The sequence below is a fragment of the Piliocolobus tephrosceles genome, chromosome 7, assembly GCF_002776525.5.
Source record: "Piliocolobus tephrosceles isolate RC106 chromosome 7, ASM277652v3, whole genome shotgun sequence".
Taxonomy (NCBI): domain Eukaryota; kingdom Metazoa; phylum Chordata; class Mammalia; order Primates; family Cercopithecidae; genus Piliocolobus; species Piliocolobus tephrosceles.
In genome coordinates, this window is record NC_045440.1 from 27,390,078 (window position 1) to 27,409,777 (window position 19,700).

At 43.6% G+C, this 19,700-nt stretch overlaps 1 protein-coding gene across 2 annotated transcripts in view; it reads right to left on the minus strand.

The window, feature by feature from the left end:
• KIF13B (kinesin family member 13B) overlaps positions 1 to 19,700 on the minus strand; it is a 165,862-nt gene that overhangs the window by 36,416 nt on the left and 109,746 nt on the right. For both annotated transcript variants that reach the window (XM_026453976.1, XM_026453975.1), the window contains exons 28-34: positions 19,642 to 19,697; positions 17,573 to 17,697; positions 15,531 to 15,707; positions 12,131 to 12,223; positions 8,568 to 8,720; positions 8,084 to 8,161; positions 6,782 to 6,835 (exon numbers count right to left, since the gene is read on the minus strand). In XM_026453976.1, coding sequence (XP_026309761.1) covers positions 6,782 to 6,835; positions 8,084 to 8,161; positions 8,568 to 8,720; positions 12,131 to 12,223; positions 15,531 to 15,707; positions 17,573 to 17,697; positions 19,642 to 19,697 — 736 coding nt within the window. The remainder of the gene's footprint in view (positions 1 to 6,781; positions 6,836 to 8,083; positions 8,162 to 8,567; positions 8,721 to 12,130; positions 12,224 to 15,530; positions 15,708 to 17,572; positions 17,698 to 19,641; positions 19,698 to 19,700) is intronic.

Below are 19,700 nucleotides of genomic sequence, written 5' to 3' on the forward strand. Positions count from 1 at the left end.
TGCTAAGGTTTCATTATACCTACAGGAAATATCTGTACAATAATGACGAAACACCCGATAGCAATAAATAGCAACACTACTTCAATCAGGGATCGTATTTTATATTTTTAATTGAAAGACTTATCCCAAAAGTGATTTATTTTAGGCCCTATGGTGAATTTCGCATTTGGAATAGTTAACCAAATTACTTTTTTAAAATTAATTAGTTCATCAACTCAATCTTGGTGAAGTTCAGCAAAACAATTCCACTTTTCACATGTAGGGGCATCGACAAACAGAGGAATGGAAAGCAGGCTGGCCTTATTCCAAGTATTATTAGGCCAAACTGTGAGTTTGTCTTTAGAACCTAACCACTTCCCTCTTGCCTCCCACACCCCTAATCCTATCACACAGAGAGGCATCTGCCTCCCTGCCCACTTCACAATGTCTCTCATGCACCCAACTGAGAAATCTTTGCTATGATATTAACTGAAAATGAAGAGGCCCTCACCAGAACCTCCCGGTGGCCTCTCTCTGCTTCTAACATTATTCCAACTAACCTGACCTGACTGCTCCCGTGTGATGTGATACAGAACACACAGCACGACAGACCCTACCATCTACAGTTCTGATTTGTAATCAGCATCAGAGAGATGAACGTATGGATTAATGGAAGGGACCCCAAAAATGTTTGCAAAGCAGACATAACTAATGTCATTATAATTGTCTATGATTTCAAAATGTATTTTCTAGCATTCTCAGCATCATCAAGTCCAGGTTAAAGTTACATTTCTGACTCAACTCTCCTGTACATTCAATATTTTCATGCAAAGAAACCAAGATGGTCCCAGTGGGCACAATTCTGGTGTGAAAAGGTCACCCAGAGCACCTTCACCATGGTTTGCTCCACTCACCCTCACCCAAGCTTCCAGGTTTCCAAATGTTTATTATTTATTTTAATATGAATTAACTCCAACTCCTCATATTCCAAGACCTTCTAAATCCAGTAGGATGCCTTAATTCCCGGTCTTTTTTGACAGATAAATACTTTTATAAACAGCCTTGGACCCAGGTAACAGGGAACATTTGCAAGGCATCACTTGTACTGGTTGTACCGACAGACAGACACACTGCCATAGGTATTTTTACAAAAGGGTAAGGGTTAGCGGATCACGAGGTCAGGAGATCAAGACCATCCTGGCTAACACGGTGAAACCCCGTCTCCACTAAAAAATACAAAAAATTAGCCAGGCGTGGTGGCGGGCTAATAGTCCCAGCTACTCAGGAGGCTGAAGCAGGAGAATGGCATGAACCCAGCAGCTAGAACTTGCAGTGAGCTGAGATCAAGCCACTGCACTCCAGCCTGGGTGACAGAGCGAGACTCTATCTCAAAAAAAAAAGGTGAGGGGGGTGAGGGTTAGTACAGTGTAGAATGTAGTCATCTTCTAAAAACTACAGTTAAAAATGCAGTCATAAGCTGGAGGTAAAAGCAAGCATGGTAAGTTTTAGAGAGTAGGATAGTGCTTGTATCCCACTCAGGAGGAAAGCCTAATGAATTAGTTATCTCTCCCTGGAGCTCTGAAAACTGAGGAATGCAGAAGTCCCCAAAAGAAAAAACAAACAAAAAAACCATGAGTCTGAGATTTCCAATACAACGTTTTCAGTATCTCTCCTCTGGGATTTTGTATGCAGGCTGTTAAGGAAAAAGCAACTGGAGACCTCCTCAAAACACTAACTACAGAAGAACAAAAACTTCCAACAAGTTAAAATGTTGGAAAATAAGACTTTAAGATCATCTCCTCATGTGGTCCAAAAGCCAAATAATATAAAAAGGTACACAGTGAGACGTCTCCTCCTACCTCTACCCTGACTTGCTGACCCACTGCATCCTCCCACCCCCATCCCCAGGCAGGTAAAGGAACGATGAATCCTTACAGCTTCTCATTTACATGCAGGCAAATCTATAAGCAACCCTCCCATTACAGACAGCAGTATATTGTTCTGCACTTCGTTTTTAATCACTAGATGTATCCTGGCAATCTTTTCATATACTTGAAAGGGTTCCTGGTCATTTTTACAGCTGCATAGTGTCCATTGTGTGTGTGTGTAACAATGTTGCCACCAATGCCCTTGTACATACTACCTATGTAAGCATTGCCGCGTTAAGGAGTTGTAGGATCCTGAGCATTCTGTGTGTTTAAACACTACTCCCTCCTGAGAAGTGCTGCTACAGGTGGCCCATAGCACTTTGATTTTAAGGCAATGCCACACAGTATTTAAAGATGCTTTTCCTTGTTTCATTTAAAAGGCCACAGGGAGAGTCTCTTGTTCCCTGCTGCTATGGGGGTAGAGGGGTGTTTCTTAAGAAAATACAATTTAAAACATTTTTATTTTCCCTAATAATATTTCAGGATGCTCTATTTTAGGTAAGACCACTGTGAGTCCCTTCCACTGAAAATGGGGAAGCTGTTCTGCATCCCTTACAAGGGGATCTGGAACCAAAGCCCCTTGGGCTAGTCTTTTTCTCCTCTATCACCTGAACTTGCTCATCTGTTAAGGTCGATCCATACAACTCTGTTAAAGAACATTTCTGCTTCACTTCACCCTGTGGAGAAACAACAATTCTCCAATTCTGACACACGGACATTCACCTAACTGGCTGAGCTGACACGTGGTGAGCCCCATGGTGCTGAGGCCCTGGTATCCACGGCAACCTTCCAGACTTGTGGGTGCCAAAAGCTTCCACGGCTGAACTGGAAGCAAAGCTAGGACTGGCAGGCTGGCATCTCTGTCTCTCCTGACATACTTCACCATTTCTCAGAGGATGAGACTGCCACGGTTGGGGAGAGCCAGAGAGGCCAAAATCTGAGGAGGACCGCGAACCACTGCCATCCTTGAACAAAGGCGCACGACCTTGTGAGCACTATGACCAGGGCTTGAGATGTACATGAAACAGTGCAGAGAGATGCATCCTTATGCCTGCGCTGGCACTGCCACAGGAGGGGCAGCCGAGCAGCCAGAACCCAGGCTTTCCTCATCTTCGCTAAGTTACCCAGGGACCCCAAGGAACCAAGAACTGGAAGTAGGTAGGTCCAGAAGCATTAACACAACTGTGTAACATTATAGTTACTTGCCTAATATGATTTGTCCTGCTAACCCTCAGCCCTCAGCACGGAAGGCACCTTGCACAGGCACACAATGAGTGCTGCCGTGTCGCATCTGAAATGGTCTCCTCCATCCTCACCCCATGCTGTCTCTGAAGCATCTGGATGGAGTCCTTCCTAAAACACTCCTCCCCTGGACTGCTGAGACTCCCTTGGCCCTGTCTTCCTTCTTCCCTGGTGCCGCCACCTCAGCACCGTGGCCCTAAGCATCACCACTGCCTTGGCGCTCCCTAGCCAACCCAGCCCCTCACTGTCCCCACTATCCCCTCGGGCTCCCGAACCTGACTTCAACTCAGACACATGAGACCCTCAAAAATGGAACTGAATCATTTCTTCCCCAAGCCTGCCCTACAGTTCATCTCTCAGACCTATACACTGCCGTTCAAAACCCAACGTCACCCAAGTCCCCTCACATACTTGGCCTCTGCAGGATTCTAGAGTCCCCCTCTCAAACCCATCTGTGTCTCTCCTCCTCTCTCTAGCTATTTCTCCCCTAACCGGTCCCTCCACCCTCCAACTCAAAACCATTTTCCCCCATGTTTGCATTGATAACTGCATACATTTATGCCATATAGTCTCCTAATGCAAAATTACACACCACAGCCAGGGACAGGGTGGGACTCAGCTGGACCATTAAAACAAACTTTCTAATTCACATGTGGCCATGTTACTGCTCTGTTTTCAATTCCTTCCATGGTGTTCAACTCCTCTGCCATTCGTTGGGCCATGATGTCAGGATGCCAAAAATAAGGCCCCATGTCTCTGGATTCTGCCCACAGACTCCCTCTTTTTTTTTTTTTTTTTTTTTTTTTTTTTAAGACAGGTTCTCTGTTACCCAGGCTGGAGTGCAATGTTGTCATCATAGTTCGCTGTGGCCTCCAACTCCTGGGCTCACACGATCCTCCCCGCCCCCCGCCTCAGCCTTACAGGTGTAAGCCATCATGCCTAATTTTTAAAACTTTTTTGCAGAGAAGGGGACTCCCTATGTTGCCCAGGCTGGTCTCAAACTGCTGGGCTCAAGCCATCCTCCCACCCGGGCTTCCCAAACCACTGAGATTACAAGCATGAGCCACCGCGCCCAGCCCATACGCCCTGTGCTTGACTCCCACCACATGTACTGTCAAGAACACAGCAAGCTGGTTCATCCCCAAGCCTTCCTTCATACAGATCCTTCTGTTCACAAGTGTTCCTTCAGCTCCTTCCCTGCCTGTGTGGACCTCAACGTCATCCTTCAGGGAAACGCTTAAGAATGGCCTCCACCCTGCAGCCTCCTGTGAGTTGTGTGTGAAGCCAGTGGGGGGTCCACACCCTCTGCCGTGCCCTGGCTCGGTTCTAATAGTGTCTCTGCTCCTTTGTTCTATTTTTCTGGTGTACGTGAGGGACAGTACTTTTCTTTGAAGTAGATTCTATTATGTTCTGTTATTGTATCCATTTAAAATAAGGAAACTGGGCACCGTTTTTTTTGGTTTTTTTTTTTTTTTTTGGTTTTTTTTCTTTGAGACGGAGTCTTGCTCTGTCATCCAGGCTGGAGTTCAGTGGCACGATCTTGGCTCACTGCAACCCCTACCTCCCAGTTCAAGCAATTCTCCTGCCTCAGCCCTCCGGGTAGCGGGGATTACAGGCATCTGGTACCAAGCCCAGCTAATTTTCATATTTTTAGTAGAGATGGGGTTTCACCATGTTGGTAAGGCTGGTCTCGAAATCCTGACCTCAGGTGATCCACTGGCCTTGACCTCCCAAAGTGCTGGGATTACAGGTCTGGCCAGAGTTTTCTTAACAGAAGAAAAACAGAAGAATTTTGGCCACTTCTTTCAAGGAACTTATAATTGTAGATTTGGGTTAGATGCATTTCCCAAAAAAACGCAGAAAGTCGTATTTTTCTTATATTTTCCTTAAGATATTTTACTTACATTAAAAAATCACGTACAACCAATTTTCAAAAACTCTGCTCTCCTCAGGTAATCATGACCGATGCTAAACTACAGCTAATCGAACCTATCACTGGCAGAGAACAAACAAGCATTTAAACTTCAGCACACTTACAGAAACCCATGTCCATGCAGGGCTTCAGCGAATGCGTGAGCTGGACAGCAATTTGCATGTCAATAAACATAACATGTATCATAGTGTAGGCAAACTACTCATAATCTAGATCTTAAAAAAGAGTCTACAGCCGGGAGCAGTGGCTCACGTCTGTAATCCCAGCACTTTGGGAGGCCAAGGCAGGCAGATCACTTGAGGTCAGTAGTTCGAGACCAGGCTGGCCAACATGGTGAAATCCCGTCTCTACTAAAAATACAAAAATTAGCAGGGCGTGGTGGCGAGTGCCTGCAATCTCAGCTACTGGGGAGGCTGAGGCAGGAGAATCACTTGAACGTGGGAGATAGAAGTCTCAGTGAGCTGAGATGGTACCACTGCACTCCAGCCTGGGCAACAAGAGCGAAACTCTGTCTCAAAAAATAATAATAAATAAATAAATATGCAAATAAACAAATAAATAGTCTAATGCATCAACTTCATCTTCATTGTTCTTAAATTTTTATAAGGAAAATGTCAAACATACACAAAAGCAGAGTGTAGAATAATTAACAATAGGAATAGCATAATGAACCCCACCCAGCTTTAAGAATTATCACGAAGCAGCCAATCTTCTGTCTGTCTCTCTCACTCTGCCTCGTAGATTTGAAAACGAGTCCCTCACATTAGACCATCTCATAAGACCACAGCTGCTACTGACCTCCTCGAGGGCTGCAAATCAACCTGGAGCATGCTGCACACAGATGGCAGCACCAACATCTACCCGGACCCCGCAAAAGCGACAGGCACAAACTATGATGTGTGGTGCCCAAATAAGGTGGCTTCAAGGAGCGCTAACCTTTTTTAAAAGTAAGAATGAGTTCTCCATGCTTAAAACTCTGTTAAATAGGGAAGGTTCTATTACAAGTAAATAAATTCCAGTGAACAAAATTTCCATTCCCTTGTTTTTCTTTCTTCTCACAAATAATGTTAACTTTTAGACATAATTTTCTTATTCCTCATACATTTTCTATGATTATACATCAGTACTTCACTATAAAACTCTGATTTGGGCTGGGCACAGTGGCTCACGCCTGTAATCCCAGCACTTTGGGAGGCTGAGGCGGGTGGATCACCGTCATCAGAAGTTCACATGGCGAAATTCCGTCTCTACTAAAAACATAAAAATTAGCTGGATGTGGCGGCATGCACCTGTAATCCCAGCTACTCGGGAGGCTGAAGCAGGAGAATCACTTGAACCTAAGAGGCGGAGGTTATAGTGAGCTGAGATGGTGCCTCCAGCCTGGGTGACAAGAGTGAAACTCTGTCTCCAAAAAAAAATCTAATTTGAAGTTTCTTTTCTGACAGAAATACGAAGAAAATTTAGACAGAAGCAAGCTTTAGTAGAAAAATTGTTTTTCAACCCCAGTAGAGTCTAATAAACCTTACTTTAATTGGCAGATTAAAAGAAATGAACTCTAAAATACTTTCCAGTAAGTTTCACATAATACAGATGAGTAGGGGAAATTCTGGTTTGCAAAAATAACCTGAGATTTGAGAAGATGAAAGCTGAATGGGAAATGGGCCTTCAAACACTGATAGAAATAGTTACAAACACCTACCTTGTTGCTGCCTAGACTGTATGATGGAATGAGATCTTGTCGGCTTCCAGACAACTGAAGAAGAAAGAAAGGAGGGTTAGTTCTTTATGCATCAGAGCATAAAAATGTGGTTTAGGCAATGCCAGCCTTTGCCAACCCAGTCAACCGAACGTCAAAAATTTGGGTAGCAGCGGGAAGGTTGTCAAGACAAAGGCTGCACACTAATGGTCTTTGGGACATTACCAACATTGAATTGGTTATGAACAATGTTCAGATGAGAGGTTTCTGTAAGATCTGGATATTCAGTTCACACTGAGGTCACAACCGGCTGGACCTGAACAAGAGCTGTCCCATTGGGTGAGCCCTTCTGTGTGAAAGATACCAGGTTACTGGTTATCTTACCATGGCCTGAGCTTATGATTCCTTTCTCTGGGTATTTGTAGCAACTGTAAATAAACTCACAAACTATTTAAACTATCAGATCCCAAATACTGAATCTCTGCATATATCAGTGTATTTTAATACATCATATTCTGGAGAAATGAGACGTTATCTGCCTTGAGTTAAAGTGATCCTCCTAAATGTCTGAGATGGTTGGTGGCATCCAGTGTGAAACTCCTCCTATCACTGTCTCTTCTCTCTCAGACGCTAAGGCCAATATCAGCTGCCCTTTCTCACAGCGCTTGTGCTGTAACTTCTCTTTGTGTGAAGTTAGGATGAAAGTATCATTTTTCATATCCACATCTTCATCAAAAATGAGGAAAAGAGTAATAAATCAAGGGGCCAAGAGCCTATTTCTTTGTGAAGGATTATTCCCACGTTCAATGTGCACATAAATTATATCTAAGTTTCTAAAGACAACAATAAACTGAAGCCATTGTTATGAAACAACCCCATGTATCTGACGCATGGACACCACCCTGGCTGTCTTGTGAACAAGTGGTTTGTGAACCTAGTCCAGACTCCTCCTCAACTTAAAAATAATTTGAGCCAAGAAAATGGCATTGGCTTGCGATGGGCCCTTGGCTAGTTCTGGTTTAGTTCAACAAACATTCACTGAACACCTCAGTCTATGCTAGGCAGTGGTGATGGGAAGATAAGAAACATCTGAAAGGTACTTAACTGCTACTTCCCCTACAATATTAATAGGAATGGGGCAGAGGTGCACAGACCCAATGGGGTAGAGACCAGGGGCCCTGACATCAGTCCTGGCAAGGGAAGGGTTTCAGAGATGGGGTTTGATGGGTGGAGAAGAGTTACCCAAGAAAAGAGGAGAGGAGAGAAGTCCCAGGCACAGCACAGAGCTTGGTTCCACACACTCACTCTGTTCACATTTGGAGAACTGATACTCCTCCTGCTCAATTTCCCTTTTCCTGTTAATTGTTCCTTCACTGCAACTTCCTGTGAATCAGAAAACATACAGAGGAAAAAGACATGTAAGAGACACACTGCAAAAGCAACACCATGTACAGCAGACTTGCATCCCCCATCTATACAGACATTCCTAGCTATTTAAACAATGCTGTTATGTGATTATTACGTACTGCATGCCTGTATCAAAACAGTACATGTGCTCCATAAATACATACATCTACTATGTACCCATAAACAGTTTTTTAAAATTAAATAAAGGCTGTTACTTCATAAGACAGAATGACTCAATTACAATCACTCTGGATTATTCAAAATTCGTAAGAGTGAACTCTTCAAATGTTAGGTGCAACAACACTGTGAATTACAGAGTCCAACACAGACTCAGCCTGCATCAGGGCCTCTGCTGCCTGCCCTATCCACACGGTTGGCTAACCTGGCGCAGACGATCTAAAGTCAGGAGGTTTTCTACAGCCAGCACGCTCCTGAGGTACTTTTCAATATAAGCCTCCGAGTCAGCAGAAGCTGGATTTTCAACGTTGGCTGCCATTCTTGCTAATGCTTCCCGTTCCTCCACTCCCTGGGCATCCTGAGGAGTAGAAAGGTGCACATTATAAAAGCTTCTTGATTTACACACCACACACACATACACGCGTGCACACACACATACACGCACATACACACACACACAGAATGTATTCCAAAGTTCCATTTTAAAGTCAGCTTTGGAAGGCCAAAGCATTTTTCCAAGGAAATAATGAAAAAGTGATTAGGTGACTAAGTCCACTTGAAAGGCCGGTTAAGTTAAACACAGCACAGCTGAAACACAGCGCATTCTCAACAAAACTGTTCTCTACTACATTCCCACTGCAAAAAACCCATGACTGGTTAGAAAGGATTTTGTCGACTAGCCAGAAATGTAACCACCATAAAAACAGTATTTCAGGAACATTACCCCCCGCCCTGGAACTCCTGAGGGACAGAGAAAGGGAAGAGGGGTTGGGGTGACTGCTACACAGGGTGGCAATCAAACTGCCTCCCAGGGAGGAGGCCCGTATGGAGAAAATAGTGGACATAGGGTTTCAGCGCCTGCCACCACGCAGCCGGGGTAGCTGACATATTCAGAACATGGCAGCTTCTAGAATTGGTTCAATCTTCTGCTCGAGTGGCAGAGGCCAAAGGCCTGGAGCCAGCCAAGGAGAGACTGTCTAGGTAAGTTCTTCTACACTGAGCTTTCTGATACAGCCCGTCCCCAATCCTGGGACATGAGCTGGCTGTGAATACAAATGGGAGATGCACAGTCAGAAAGAAGCTTTATTAATGTATTTAGTTATTTCAAGCAAAGTGGGCTCTTAACAAATTACTGTTCTCAGAGAAAATCAGATACTTTATTCACTTGTAAATTTCTTATAATAATGCCAAAACTACAAAATGTATATCCATATACCACTGCATCTTAAATGCCATCAACTGTAAGATAAAAGATTTTATACACGATTGAGGGGGAAAAAACTCTGTTAATTTTAAGATACCATCAATTACGACACATTCTACTTCAAAGATACTTTAAACAATTTAAGTGAGTCTTAGAACAGATGAAATATGGGAAGATTTGTAAGATGGCTTAAGTTCACAAAAGCTTTTCTGTCTTGTACAGTAATTCACTTAAGCCTCATAATAACCATGAAAAGAAGGAATCATCCTCATTTCCTAGATAACAAGAGGAAGCCCACACAATTTGCAAGAGTCAAGACTAGAACTTAGGTCTCCCGTCTCCTGGTAGGATATTCTTTTCACCCCAACACAGAATACTTTCAGTGTCTGAAGGGAACAGACATTATCCTCATTTTATAAGGAGAAAGAAACTGTCTCTGGCCTGGGCTACTTCTTTTGGCCATGATGCCGTAATGGCTTCTGTGATACAGAACCAAAGGAACTTTTGGGGCTTTTTCATGATGAAACTTGCCTATTAAGGGATCTTTTTGTTTTGTTTTTGGGTCTAGTCTTTACACAATCAGCTTTATGTTTCATTTTGCCTCTATCATCAGGATTCGATAATGTGGAAACGTTTGCCAGCTTGGATGTTTAGCTAACTAACAGCACAATCACATGAAGTTATGTTTATCTTCAAGCTGATCCCCCCCCCATATTTCTTTCCTTTTAAACCCTGTCCTCTGGAGAATAAAACCACTTTTAAAAGGCATAAGAAACTAAGTGGAAGAGAAGGAAAAGGGAGGGGAAATGGAGAGAGAAAAGAAATGAAAACCGTTCCTATAGCCATCACTGTTTCTCAACTGCATTCAAGTAATTTACAGAGACAAGATTTGAAACAACTGGAAAATATAGAAAATGTTTAGATACATAAACAGTAAGTCTCTAGCTAGACACAGATGTATATTTGTTTTAAATCTTACAAACAAGAGTGAATGAAGCACACAGAGCAATCTATTACAGACCCAAGACAGTGAAACAACTAACTCTGCAAACAGGCTTAATTTTTAAATATTCTGCAAACTCCAAATTAAATAATTAGATGGTTAATATTTACTATGCAAGCCTAACACTTTAAAAGATCCAGGAAAGAACAAGTTACTATCCAACATGACTTGAGAGGCAAAAGCATTCTGCAACACAAGATATCTAAAAAAAAGCCTAAGTACTGTGTAATATTTTTCTTTTCCAAAAGCTGATCTCTGGCCGGGTGTCGTGGCTCACGCCTGTAATCCCAGCACTTTGGGAGGCCAAGACGGGTGGATCAGGAGGTCACGAGATTGAGACCATCCTGGCCAACATGGTGAAACCCCGTCTCTACTAAAAATACAAAAATTAGCTGGGCATGGTGGCACATGCCTGTAATCCCAGCTACTCAGAAGGCTGAGGCAGGAGAATCACTTGAACCCGGGAGTTGGAGGTTGCAGTGAGCCAAGATCGTGCCACTGCGCTCCACCCTGGTGACAGAGCGAGACTCAGTCTCAATAAACAAAAAAAAGCTGATCTCTGTATTAAAATATACACTGTTCACCTATTGTTCAAATACTCAACAGTGTCGACGGGCAAATCCTAAGCCCTGAAATGACGGGAACTGGTGCTGGTGCTGACGGCATGGTGAGGAAGGGCATCCTCCGATGTCTCACATTCCCCACTTCTCCAACCCCGAGGAAGTGAAACCTCCACCCCCTTGTCCACACCCCCTCTTTGAGGGTGAGGGTGGGAGAAGGAATTTTCTCTTTTCAGAGTCCTTCACTTAAGACCCTCACTTCTCCTAGCCCTGCAAGGGATGCCCCATTTCCCAGCTGTGCTGGTATCTGGGTGAATGAATACACATCTAATTCAGGAATGACCTCTCAGGAAGTACGGATAAGCCACATCTTCCATCAAGTTGGTACCAAGGATAAATTTAAGCTCTGCTTCTCTGAATCCTCTGAATATCTCAATTAGTTCAGAAAGAGAAATACTAATAGTACTAATAAAATAATTGTAGTAACAACAATCGTAGCAATAACATTTTCTCTAGCACATGCACAACCATTGGTACAAACTGTCTCATTTGATCCTTAAAAATACTTTGTGCAAAGGTATTACTAACCCCATTTGACAAGAAAAAAAAAATATGGGCTCAGAGTAATTTACTCAAGGTCACTTTGCTAGTAAGTGACAGAAACAAGATTTCTGTTTGACTTCAGGATCCAACTGGAATCTCTACGCTATGCTGCCTCCCTTTCTGGGTACAATATGTTTCTCTTCTGTCATCTTCTGTGTAAAAAGGTGTTGATTTGCTTTTCAAAAGAAAGTTCTTCAACAAAATACTAAAACTAGAACTTTTAAAGCCACAAGTACATTGTACTATGAATTGATATTAGAAAATCGCTCTAAAAATCTACAGCTTCCCTAAACATACACTTTCACTTCATATGTATGTCTTGAGTAGGTCACTTTTCAGGGAGTTGGCTCTTTTTTTAAGTGTTTATTTTTAGTAAATTCAAATTGTATATCCTTCACCTCTGGAATATTGGAGACAATTTCAAAAGTCACTCCACAGCCAGGAATAGAACTTCGATGAGACATCTTTTTTAGGAGACTCTGTGCAAAACCCTAGAGAAAAACAAAATAGAAAATATGGTTTCCCACCTAAAAAATTGAGTTTACATTAACAAAAGACAGCATAGAAAATACCGGTTCATTCTAACCAAAAGAAAACAGGTCATGTTTCCAACATAAGCAAGTGAAAACACCAAGTACCGTTTCCTCAACGTTGTCCTATGGTATGAAACCAACTTATTAGATGCCCACCGTGTGTGAAGGGTCCCACACCCAACATAGGAAAAGTACAGACCTCCAAGTCTGTAAACTGGCAGTAGCCAACTGGAAGAACGGTGCTTAAATGCTACAGAAATATAAGCTTGTTGACTTCCACACAATAAAATGACCTTCTAACTAAGATGGAAGCAAGGACTGGTGAGGCTTACACATTTTTTTCTCCCCAGCACGATGGACATCTCGTACCATGAATATTGACAAGTCCAGGCATTAAATTCTTGACCAAAGCAAGATCGTTATGAGGAATGATTTAAGAGTGCACGGTCATTGTTTATGCTGACTGCGCTCTTTGCACAGTTAGGAATTGAACTGTTGAATTAATGCATAGATGACTCATTTCAAGATGCTGTTAAGACTGAACACCCTGCAGAGGTTGAAGAGAGCAGGGATGAGAGCAGAATACCATCAAGGAACAAAGGTAAAGGGGAGAGAACATGAAATGGGCACTGAGCTTTCTACCCACGCAAAAGGAACAGCAGAAACATGTGAAGCCCCCAAGAAAAGAGCAAAGCCAAGCTATTTGGTCTTAGACACACATCATTTCAGAAACCTACCTAATGATAATTTATTTCATATTCAATGATCTTTAAATTTTTAAAAGAATATAGTATCTCAGAATGCAGGGAGACAATTTATGTCATTACTTCTCTCCCTTGACTTGAGTCTTGCAGTGCTGAGCCAAGGCTAATTAGGCAAGTCAAGGTATAGAGATCGCTGTCCCTAGGGGTGGTGAAGGGAGATGTAGATGCTACTATCATCCGACCTTTTTGTTTTCCATTTGTATGGAATTAGTGAAGCTGACGTGTGTGTATTAGGGTCATGTGGAAGGTCCTATTCTTGTTATAAAGAAGAAGAGAGCCTTCCACATGACCATTCTTAGGAATGAAATATCTGAAATTGAGAGAGAAAATGGCATGCCTTAAAAATACTTCCACATCATTTCAACAAGGAAAAAAAAAATATATATATATATATATGGAAACCTATTGTCCCTACAATAGAAACAAAAACCAAGCGACATGTGGCGACTGCACAATGTACCTTTTCTGTCAAGGACCCTGTAGGGCCGGTGGTTGTGGCAGGTCAGTCCCAGGGCCTGGCAACCAGGATGTCTAATTCCGAAATGGAAAATCGCTCTTCAAAATGCTCCTCATGAGCAGTGTGTCTTTTTCAAACCCTCACAGACTTATGAGAAAAGGAAGACAGAGAGAGTGAATGGGAGCATACCATATACATCTAGAGCTAACCCCGTGACCTGGATTTTATTGATGTTGGATTGCCAAGCTAAAGAGCTGCAATTTTAACAGCATTACCGCCAGTCTTCATTTCAAAGATTGATATCGGTGTGACATTTAGAACTAAAGATTAATTTTTAGGGGTGAGATTACATCTAGGAGTCTGTCAACCATGACTGTGCTCTTTTAAATGAAAAGATTTTCATCTGTACTGGTTTTAGTCAGTGCATTGAGAATGCCTCAAAAAAGGGAGATAAGACAGTTAAAAGGATCCCCCAGACGCAATCTCCCAAATCCTTATATTTGCAAAACTAGTAAGAGAAAGAATTTAAATTCTTTTTTTTTTTTTTTTTTTTTTTTTGAGACAGAGTTTCACTCTTGTTGCCCAGGCTGGAATGCAATGGTGCAATCTCAGCTCACCGCAACCTCCGCCTCCCAGGTTTAAGCAATTCTCCTGCCTCAGCCTCCCGAGTAGCTGACATTGCAGGCACCCACCACCACGCCCAGCTAATTTTGTAGTTTTAGTAGAGACGGCGTTTCTCCATGTTGGTCAGGTTGGTCTCAAACTCCCAAACTCAGGTGATTCGCCTGCCTTGGCCTCTCAAAGCGTTGGGATTATAGGTGTGAGCCACCACACCCGGCCTGAAATTGTTACCTAGAAATTTTGTATTAAATCCCTTCATATGGCATATGGACCTTCATAATCCAGCTGCAACTATGCGAGAGCCACGCTCCTTGGCACAGGCAGGACCCCCAGCACATGGAGCTCCTCGTGGTCCCCAATCCTACCATGTCCCGCCCTCCCCACTCTCTCTGCACATGTATTTCCCCTATCCACGGAACTGCATCTCCTCCTGCTCTGCCTGGCCAATGTCCCTCCTCTCTAAGTCCCAGCTCAAATGCTGCCCTCCTCTCTGAAGCGCCCCCACCACCCCCTAACTGCCTGGAGCTGAATTCTTCCTTCTCTTACCTGCATTCTCATCACAAGTGGTGAGGACCTGCACCACGCGCTCAGCTCAGGCCGACAGCAGCTGCCTGTTATGTATCTACCTATGCAAATCAACCTGGCTCTTTCAGGACACAGATTTTTGTTTGTTTTTTGAGACACATTGCCCAGGCTGGACTCGAACTCCTAGGCTCAAGTAATCCCGCTGCCTCAGCCTCCTGAGATGCTGGGAAAGCAGGTGTGCACCACTGCACTGGGCTCATTTCTTATTCACCATTTTATCCCAAAGCCAAATATATACATCAAAGACTACAAGAGGTAAAAGGTCTGGAAAGCACCCTGGCAGCATGGCGAGACCCCGTCTCCATAAGAAATACAAAAAATGAGCCAGGTGTGGTGGCACGCGCCTGTGGTCCCAGCTACTGGCTGAAGTGGAAGGGTCGCCTGAGCTCAGGAGGTGATGGCTGCAGTGAGCTACGATCGCATCACTGCACTCCAACCTGAGCAACAGAGCGAGACCCTATCTTAAAAAAAAAAAAAAAAAAAAAAAGCCTGGAAATAGCAGAGTAAGAGGGAAACTCCTCATTTGACAGGGCCCAGATAAAAAGGCAACAACCAAACCACTGACCTTGCCCTTGACAGGGCTATGTGGTACCCAAAAGAATAACCATAATTTGTGAATCTGCCCTAAGAAAGATTCAGTGTAAGAATACTGTCCAGGAGCAAGTGACACATCTGGGCCTTGCAGCAAGCATGGGTACAGGACAGCAGCAGTCACCTGGAAAAGAATAGGTCAGTGCTCCCGGGAGCCTGTTTGGACAGAAGGTTAGAGCAAGCACTGCCCGGCCCTACCCTCGGGTCGCAACTATGGTTAGAGTCGTTTCTTCCACTGAAGACTAACCTGCCGGCCGTGAACACTGACACAGATTCTCTTGCGTAACACCAGTTGCATGTCAGCCGGGTGGCTGAGCTGGACCGTCACGCGCACGATCAGAAACAACCGCTCGTCCGCGGGTGTGCCCTTGCTGAGCTGAGGGCAGCCGTGCACCGCGGAGTCCCAGGAGGCTTCTGCTTTCGCCTGCAGAGAAGATAGAAAGGAAATAGGTTTCTCTCTTCTCCAGAAACACGAAAACTCTTTCAAGGAAACCACCTTGGCTCAGGCTGAAAGGGCATATGCCAGTCACCAACGAAGTTCTACTATGACAGCTGCCCTGAAAAGACAATGGAGTATGACAGTGTGGCCACAATCACCTTAGCCTGAAAAGTATAGGGCATGATGATCCCAGATGGCTTACTTTTAAAGTTTGTATTAAAAAATGCTCAAATGTCAAGAAAAGTTGCAAAAACTCAGTCAAGTGATCTGTAACCCTTTCATCATGATGCACCAACTGCTACCATTTGGCCACTTTTGCTTCTCTTTCTCAAAACTCACACACACACATTATTACTTTTGCTGAACCACTTTCAAGTAAGTTGCATATCATATCTAAGAAATTTAACAGCAATACATTATTATTTAATATAGAATCCATATTCAAATTTTTCAATTTTCCCATCACAGAACCACACACTGCCTTAGTCATGTTCCTTTAGCCTACTCTAATCTGCAATAGCTCCTCAGCCCTTCCTTGTCCCTGCTGAACTGGAAGGGTGCCGGCCCACTGTTCTACAGAATGCACAGCCGCTGTGTGTGTCGGACTGACTCCTCACTGTTAAGACTCAAGTTTTGCTTCTTAGGGACACTACTAAGTAACGATGTGTCCTCAGAGTATCACATACAGCTTTCCTTCCTGATTATTTCATAATTTTTCAAACATACTCAAAATTAGAAAATAAACTCCTGAGAGATACCCATCACTCAGATTCAACCATTAAAATCAAGATGTTACCACATTGCCTTCACCTATTCTTTTCCTTTTTAATAAATCCTGGCTGGGTGCAGTGGCTCATGTCTGTCATTCCAGCACTTTGGGAGGCCGAGGCAAGTAGATCACTTGAGGTCAGGAGTTCGAGACCAGCCTGACCAACATGGAGAAACCCCACCTCTACTAAAAATACAAAAATTAGCCAGGCTTAATGACCTGCACCTGTACTCACAGCTACTTCAGAGGTTGAGGCAAGAGGATCACTTGAACCCGGGAGGTGAAGATTGCAATGAGCTGAGATCGGATCGTGCCATTGCACTCCAGCCTGGGTAACAGAGCGAGACTCCATCTCAATTAAAAAAAAAAAAAAAAGTCCTGACAAAAGGATTTCAAAGCAAATCCCAGCCAGACGCAGTGGCTCACACCTGTAATCCCAGCACTTAGGGAAGCCAAGCAGACGATCACTTCAGGTCAGGAGTTGAAGACCAGCTTGGCCAACGTGATGAAACTCCATCTCTACTAAAAAAAAAATATATATATATATATATACATATAAGCAAGGCATGGTGGCGCACACTTATAGTCCCAGCTGCTCGGGAGGCTGAGGCAGGAGAATCACTTGAACCTGGGAGGCAGAGGCTGCAGTGAGCCAAGATCCTGCCACTGCACTCCAGCCTGGGTGATAGAGCAAGACTCCATCTCAAAACAAAAAAAACCAAAAAAACCCCAAAGCAAATCCCAAACCTGGTGCCATTTTACCTCCATGCACTTCCGCAGCCCATGCTTCCATCTGTCACTGATTGAGGAACAGAGAGAGCCTCAAGCTCCCGACCGCTGCTGACCTGAATTGCTCACACAAGCTCAGTACAAGTTACCAGGAAATGAAGGAAAAGGTGAATGGATATAATATGATGCTCAAGCTCCATTCTTCTGCAAGTCATGATGAAAGGTTTTCCTTGAGGTATTTTGAGAAATGTAAAGCACTGGCATGATTGCCTTATTAATTGTTTCAAAAAGCTCGAGGAGAAGTTAAGTAAACCACTTTTCATCTGATTGTCCCAAGTTACGCTTTCCTTACCTCCCCATCATGCTGCTTCAGAATCTGCAGTTCAAAGAACTCCTCTTCTTCTTCCCCAGTCAAGGTTGCATCCCATCCACCAGCTTCTGGGTCATCAAGATTATCCTGAGAGCTGAAATCATCAGCTAAAAGCAAAGAATTTCCATTAAATACTGAGATCATTTTCAAGGATAACCCCTACCAGCTAAATTTCAATGTGATTATTAAAATTCTTCTGCTTCAAATTTCATTTGCTTTTTGCTCTGAAATCTTACATGACACTGAAGATGACCATTTAAAAGTTCACAGATCTTAGAGATAAGAAAGTACCTCAAAAAATGATCTCATCCAATCTGCTACATTTTTGCCTTATTTTATAGGGAAGGAAAATGAAACCAAGATACCTAAGAAGTTACCCAAGGTCATCTCATCAATATCAGTGACTGGGTTATAATGCAAATTCCCTACCATTCACTGCACTGAAGGAGTGAGAAACGAGCCTGACAGTGACATTCAGCAGAAAGTTCCACTGGCTGCCTGGGTTGGAAACAGAAGGGCTACACCATGGTCCCCTGGTTCCTCAGGCCTGAGCCTGGCCCTCCCCACTCCCCTTCACCTGGAGCTCGTGAGCAGACATCCGAAGTTCCTTTTCTAGGAGGTGGGCATGGGGGGACCGAGAACATGGACCATGCTGACCAAAGTCCTGATTATCCCCTCGAATGCCCAGACTAACGCGTCTTCCTTAAGCTTATTGTTTTTCACTTTTTATGCACATCCCTGCCTGCACCCAAATATGAGCACCTCACCTACCCAGGAAACCTAACAGAAGAACAGGCCAGAATCACCCTCAGGCGCCAAGTTCAAAACACCACAGCAGGATAAGGACTTGTGGCAAACATTGAAAAACAAACACCTTCCACCCCATCAGGTAAACAGACAGTGGCTGTATTATTCGGTATTATTCTCCAACTCTATACATAGAAAAATCTTCCATTTAAATAAGCTAAGTGGCAGGAGATCCTAAATGCCTCAGAGATGGCATCTCGCTGCCAGCTAGGTGGAAGAAAATCATGGAGGACATCCACACTCATCTATTAAGGAGAGTTAATGTTAATACCTAGTTCTGCAGATGTTCTAGGAATTTAACTGCTGACTTTCAACTAATTTTTAGATCCTTAATCTACCTTTCCATTTTCTATTCTCCCTCCTACAGGCAGAACTCCTACAGGCAGAATACATGTAAAATGTATTCAGGCCCAAAATATTTTACATGGGGGTGAGTGGGAAACAGAAAAAAAATGACAGTTTTTTTTATTTTTTTTAAACAGGTAATACAGGGATGAATGGCACAAGAACTCACAGAAAAAGTGAAAAATTTATTAGATAATGCTAAGAAAACACCACAAGAAGGAAACATGCTTCGTAAGTACCGCTAGTTATTTGTCCTTTCCAGAGAGACGTCTTTCCCTAAGAATTAAAGAGGCCAGGCGCGGTGGCTCACATCTGTAACCCCAGCACTTTGGGAAGGCCGAAGCGAGCAGATCATGAGGTCAGGAGATGGAGACCACCCTGGTAAACACGGTAAAACCCCATCTCTACTAAAAATACAAAAAATTAGCCGGGTGTGGTGGCACACGCCTGTAGTCCCAGCTACTCGGGAGGCTGAGGCAGGAGAATCGCTTGAACTGGGGAGATGGAGGTTGCAGTGAGCTGAGATCGCACCACTGCACTCCAGCCCGGGTGACAGAGCAAGACTCCATCTCAAAAAAAAAAATTTAAAGAAGAAAATATTTTCAGTGCAGAAAAACACTGCTACCATCCTAACACCGGGAAAGTAGAGCATCCACATGGCACTGTGAGCTGCAGGAATGAGAGGTGAGGAGCATGGTGAAGTGCGTCTATTACTGTCAAAAACACGAACTATGACATACAAATCAGTCTGTCTACAACCAGGGGACTTGCGCACACGTCAAACTGGTTCTAGCCTTAGGAGGACAGAACTGCCTCATAATGCACTTGGTTGGAATCTACATGTTACGTAGACAATAAATTTTCAGAGGTAAGCCTTCAGAAAACACCTCCTAACTTACCATTTAAGTCCAGGAATATAACAGGAATGTGTGTCTCCATCCCAGGCACTGGGGTCCTA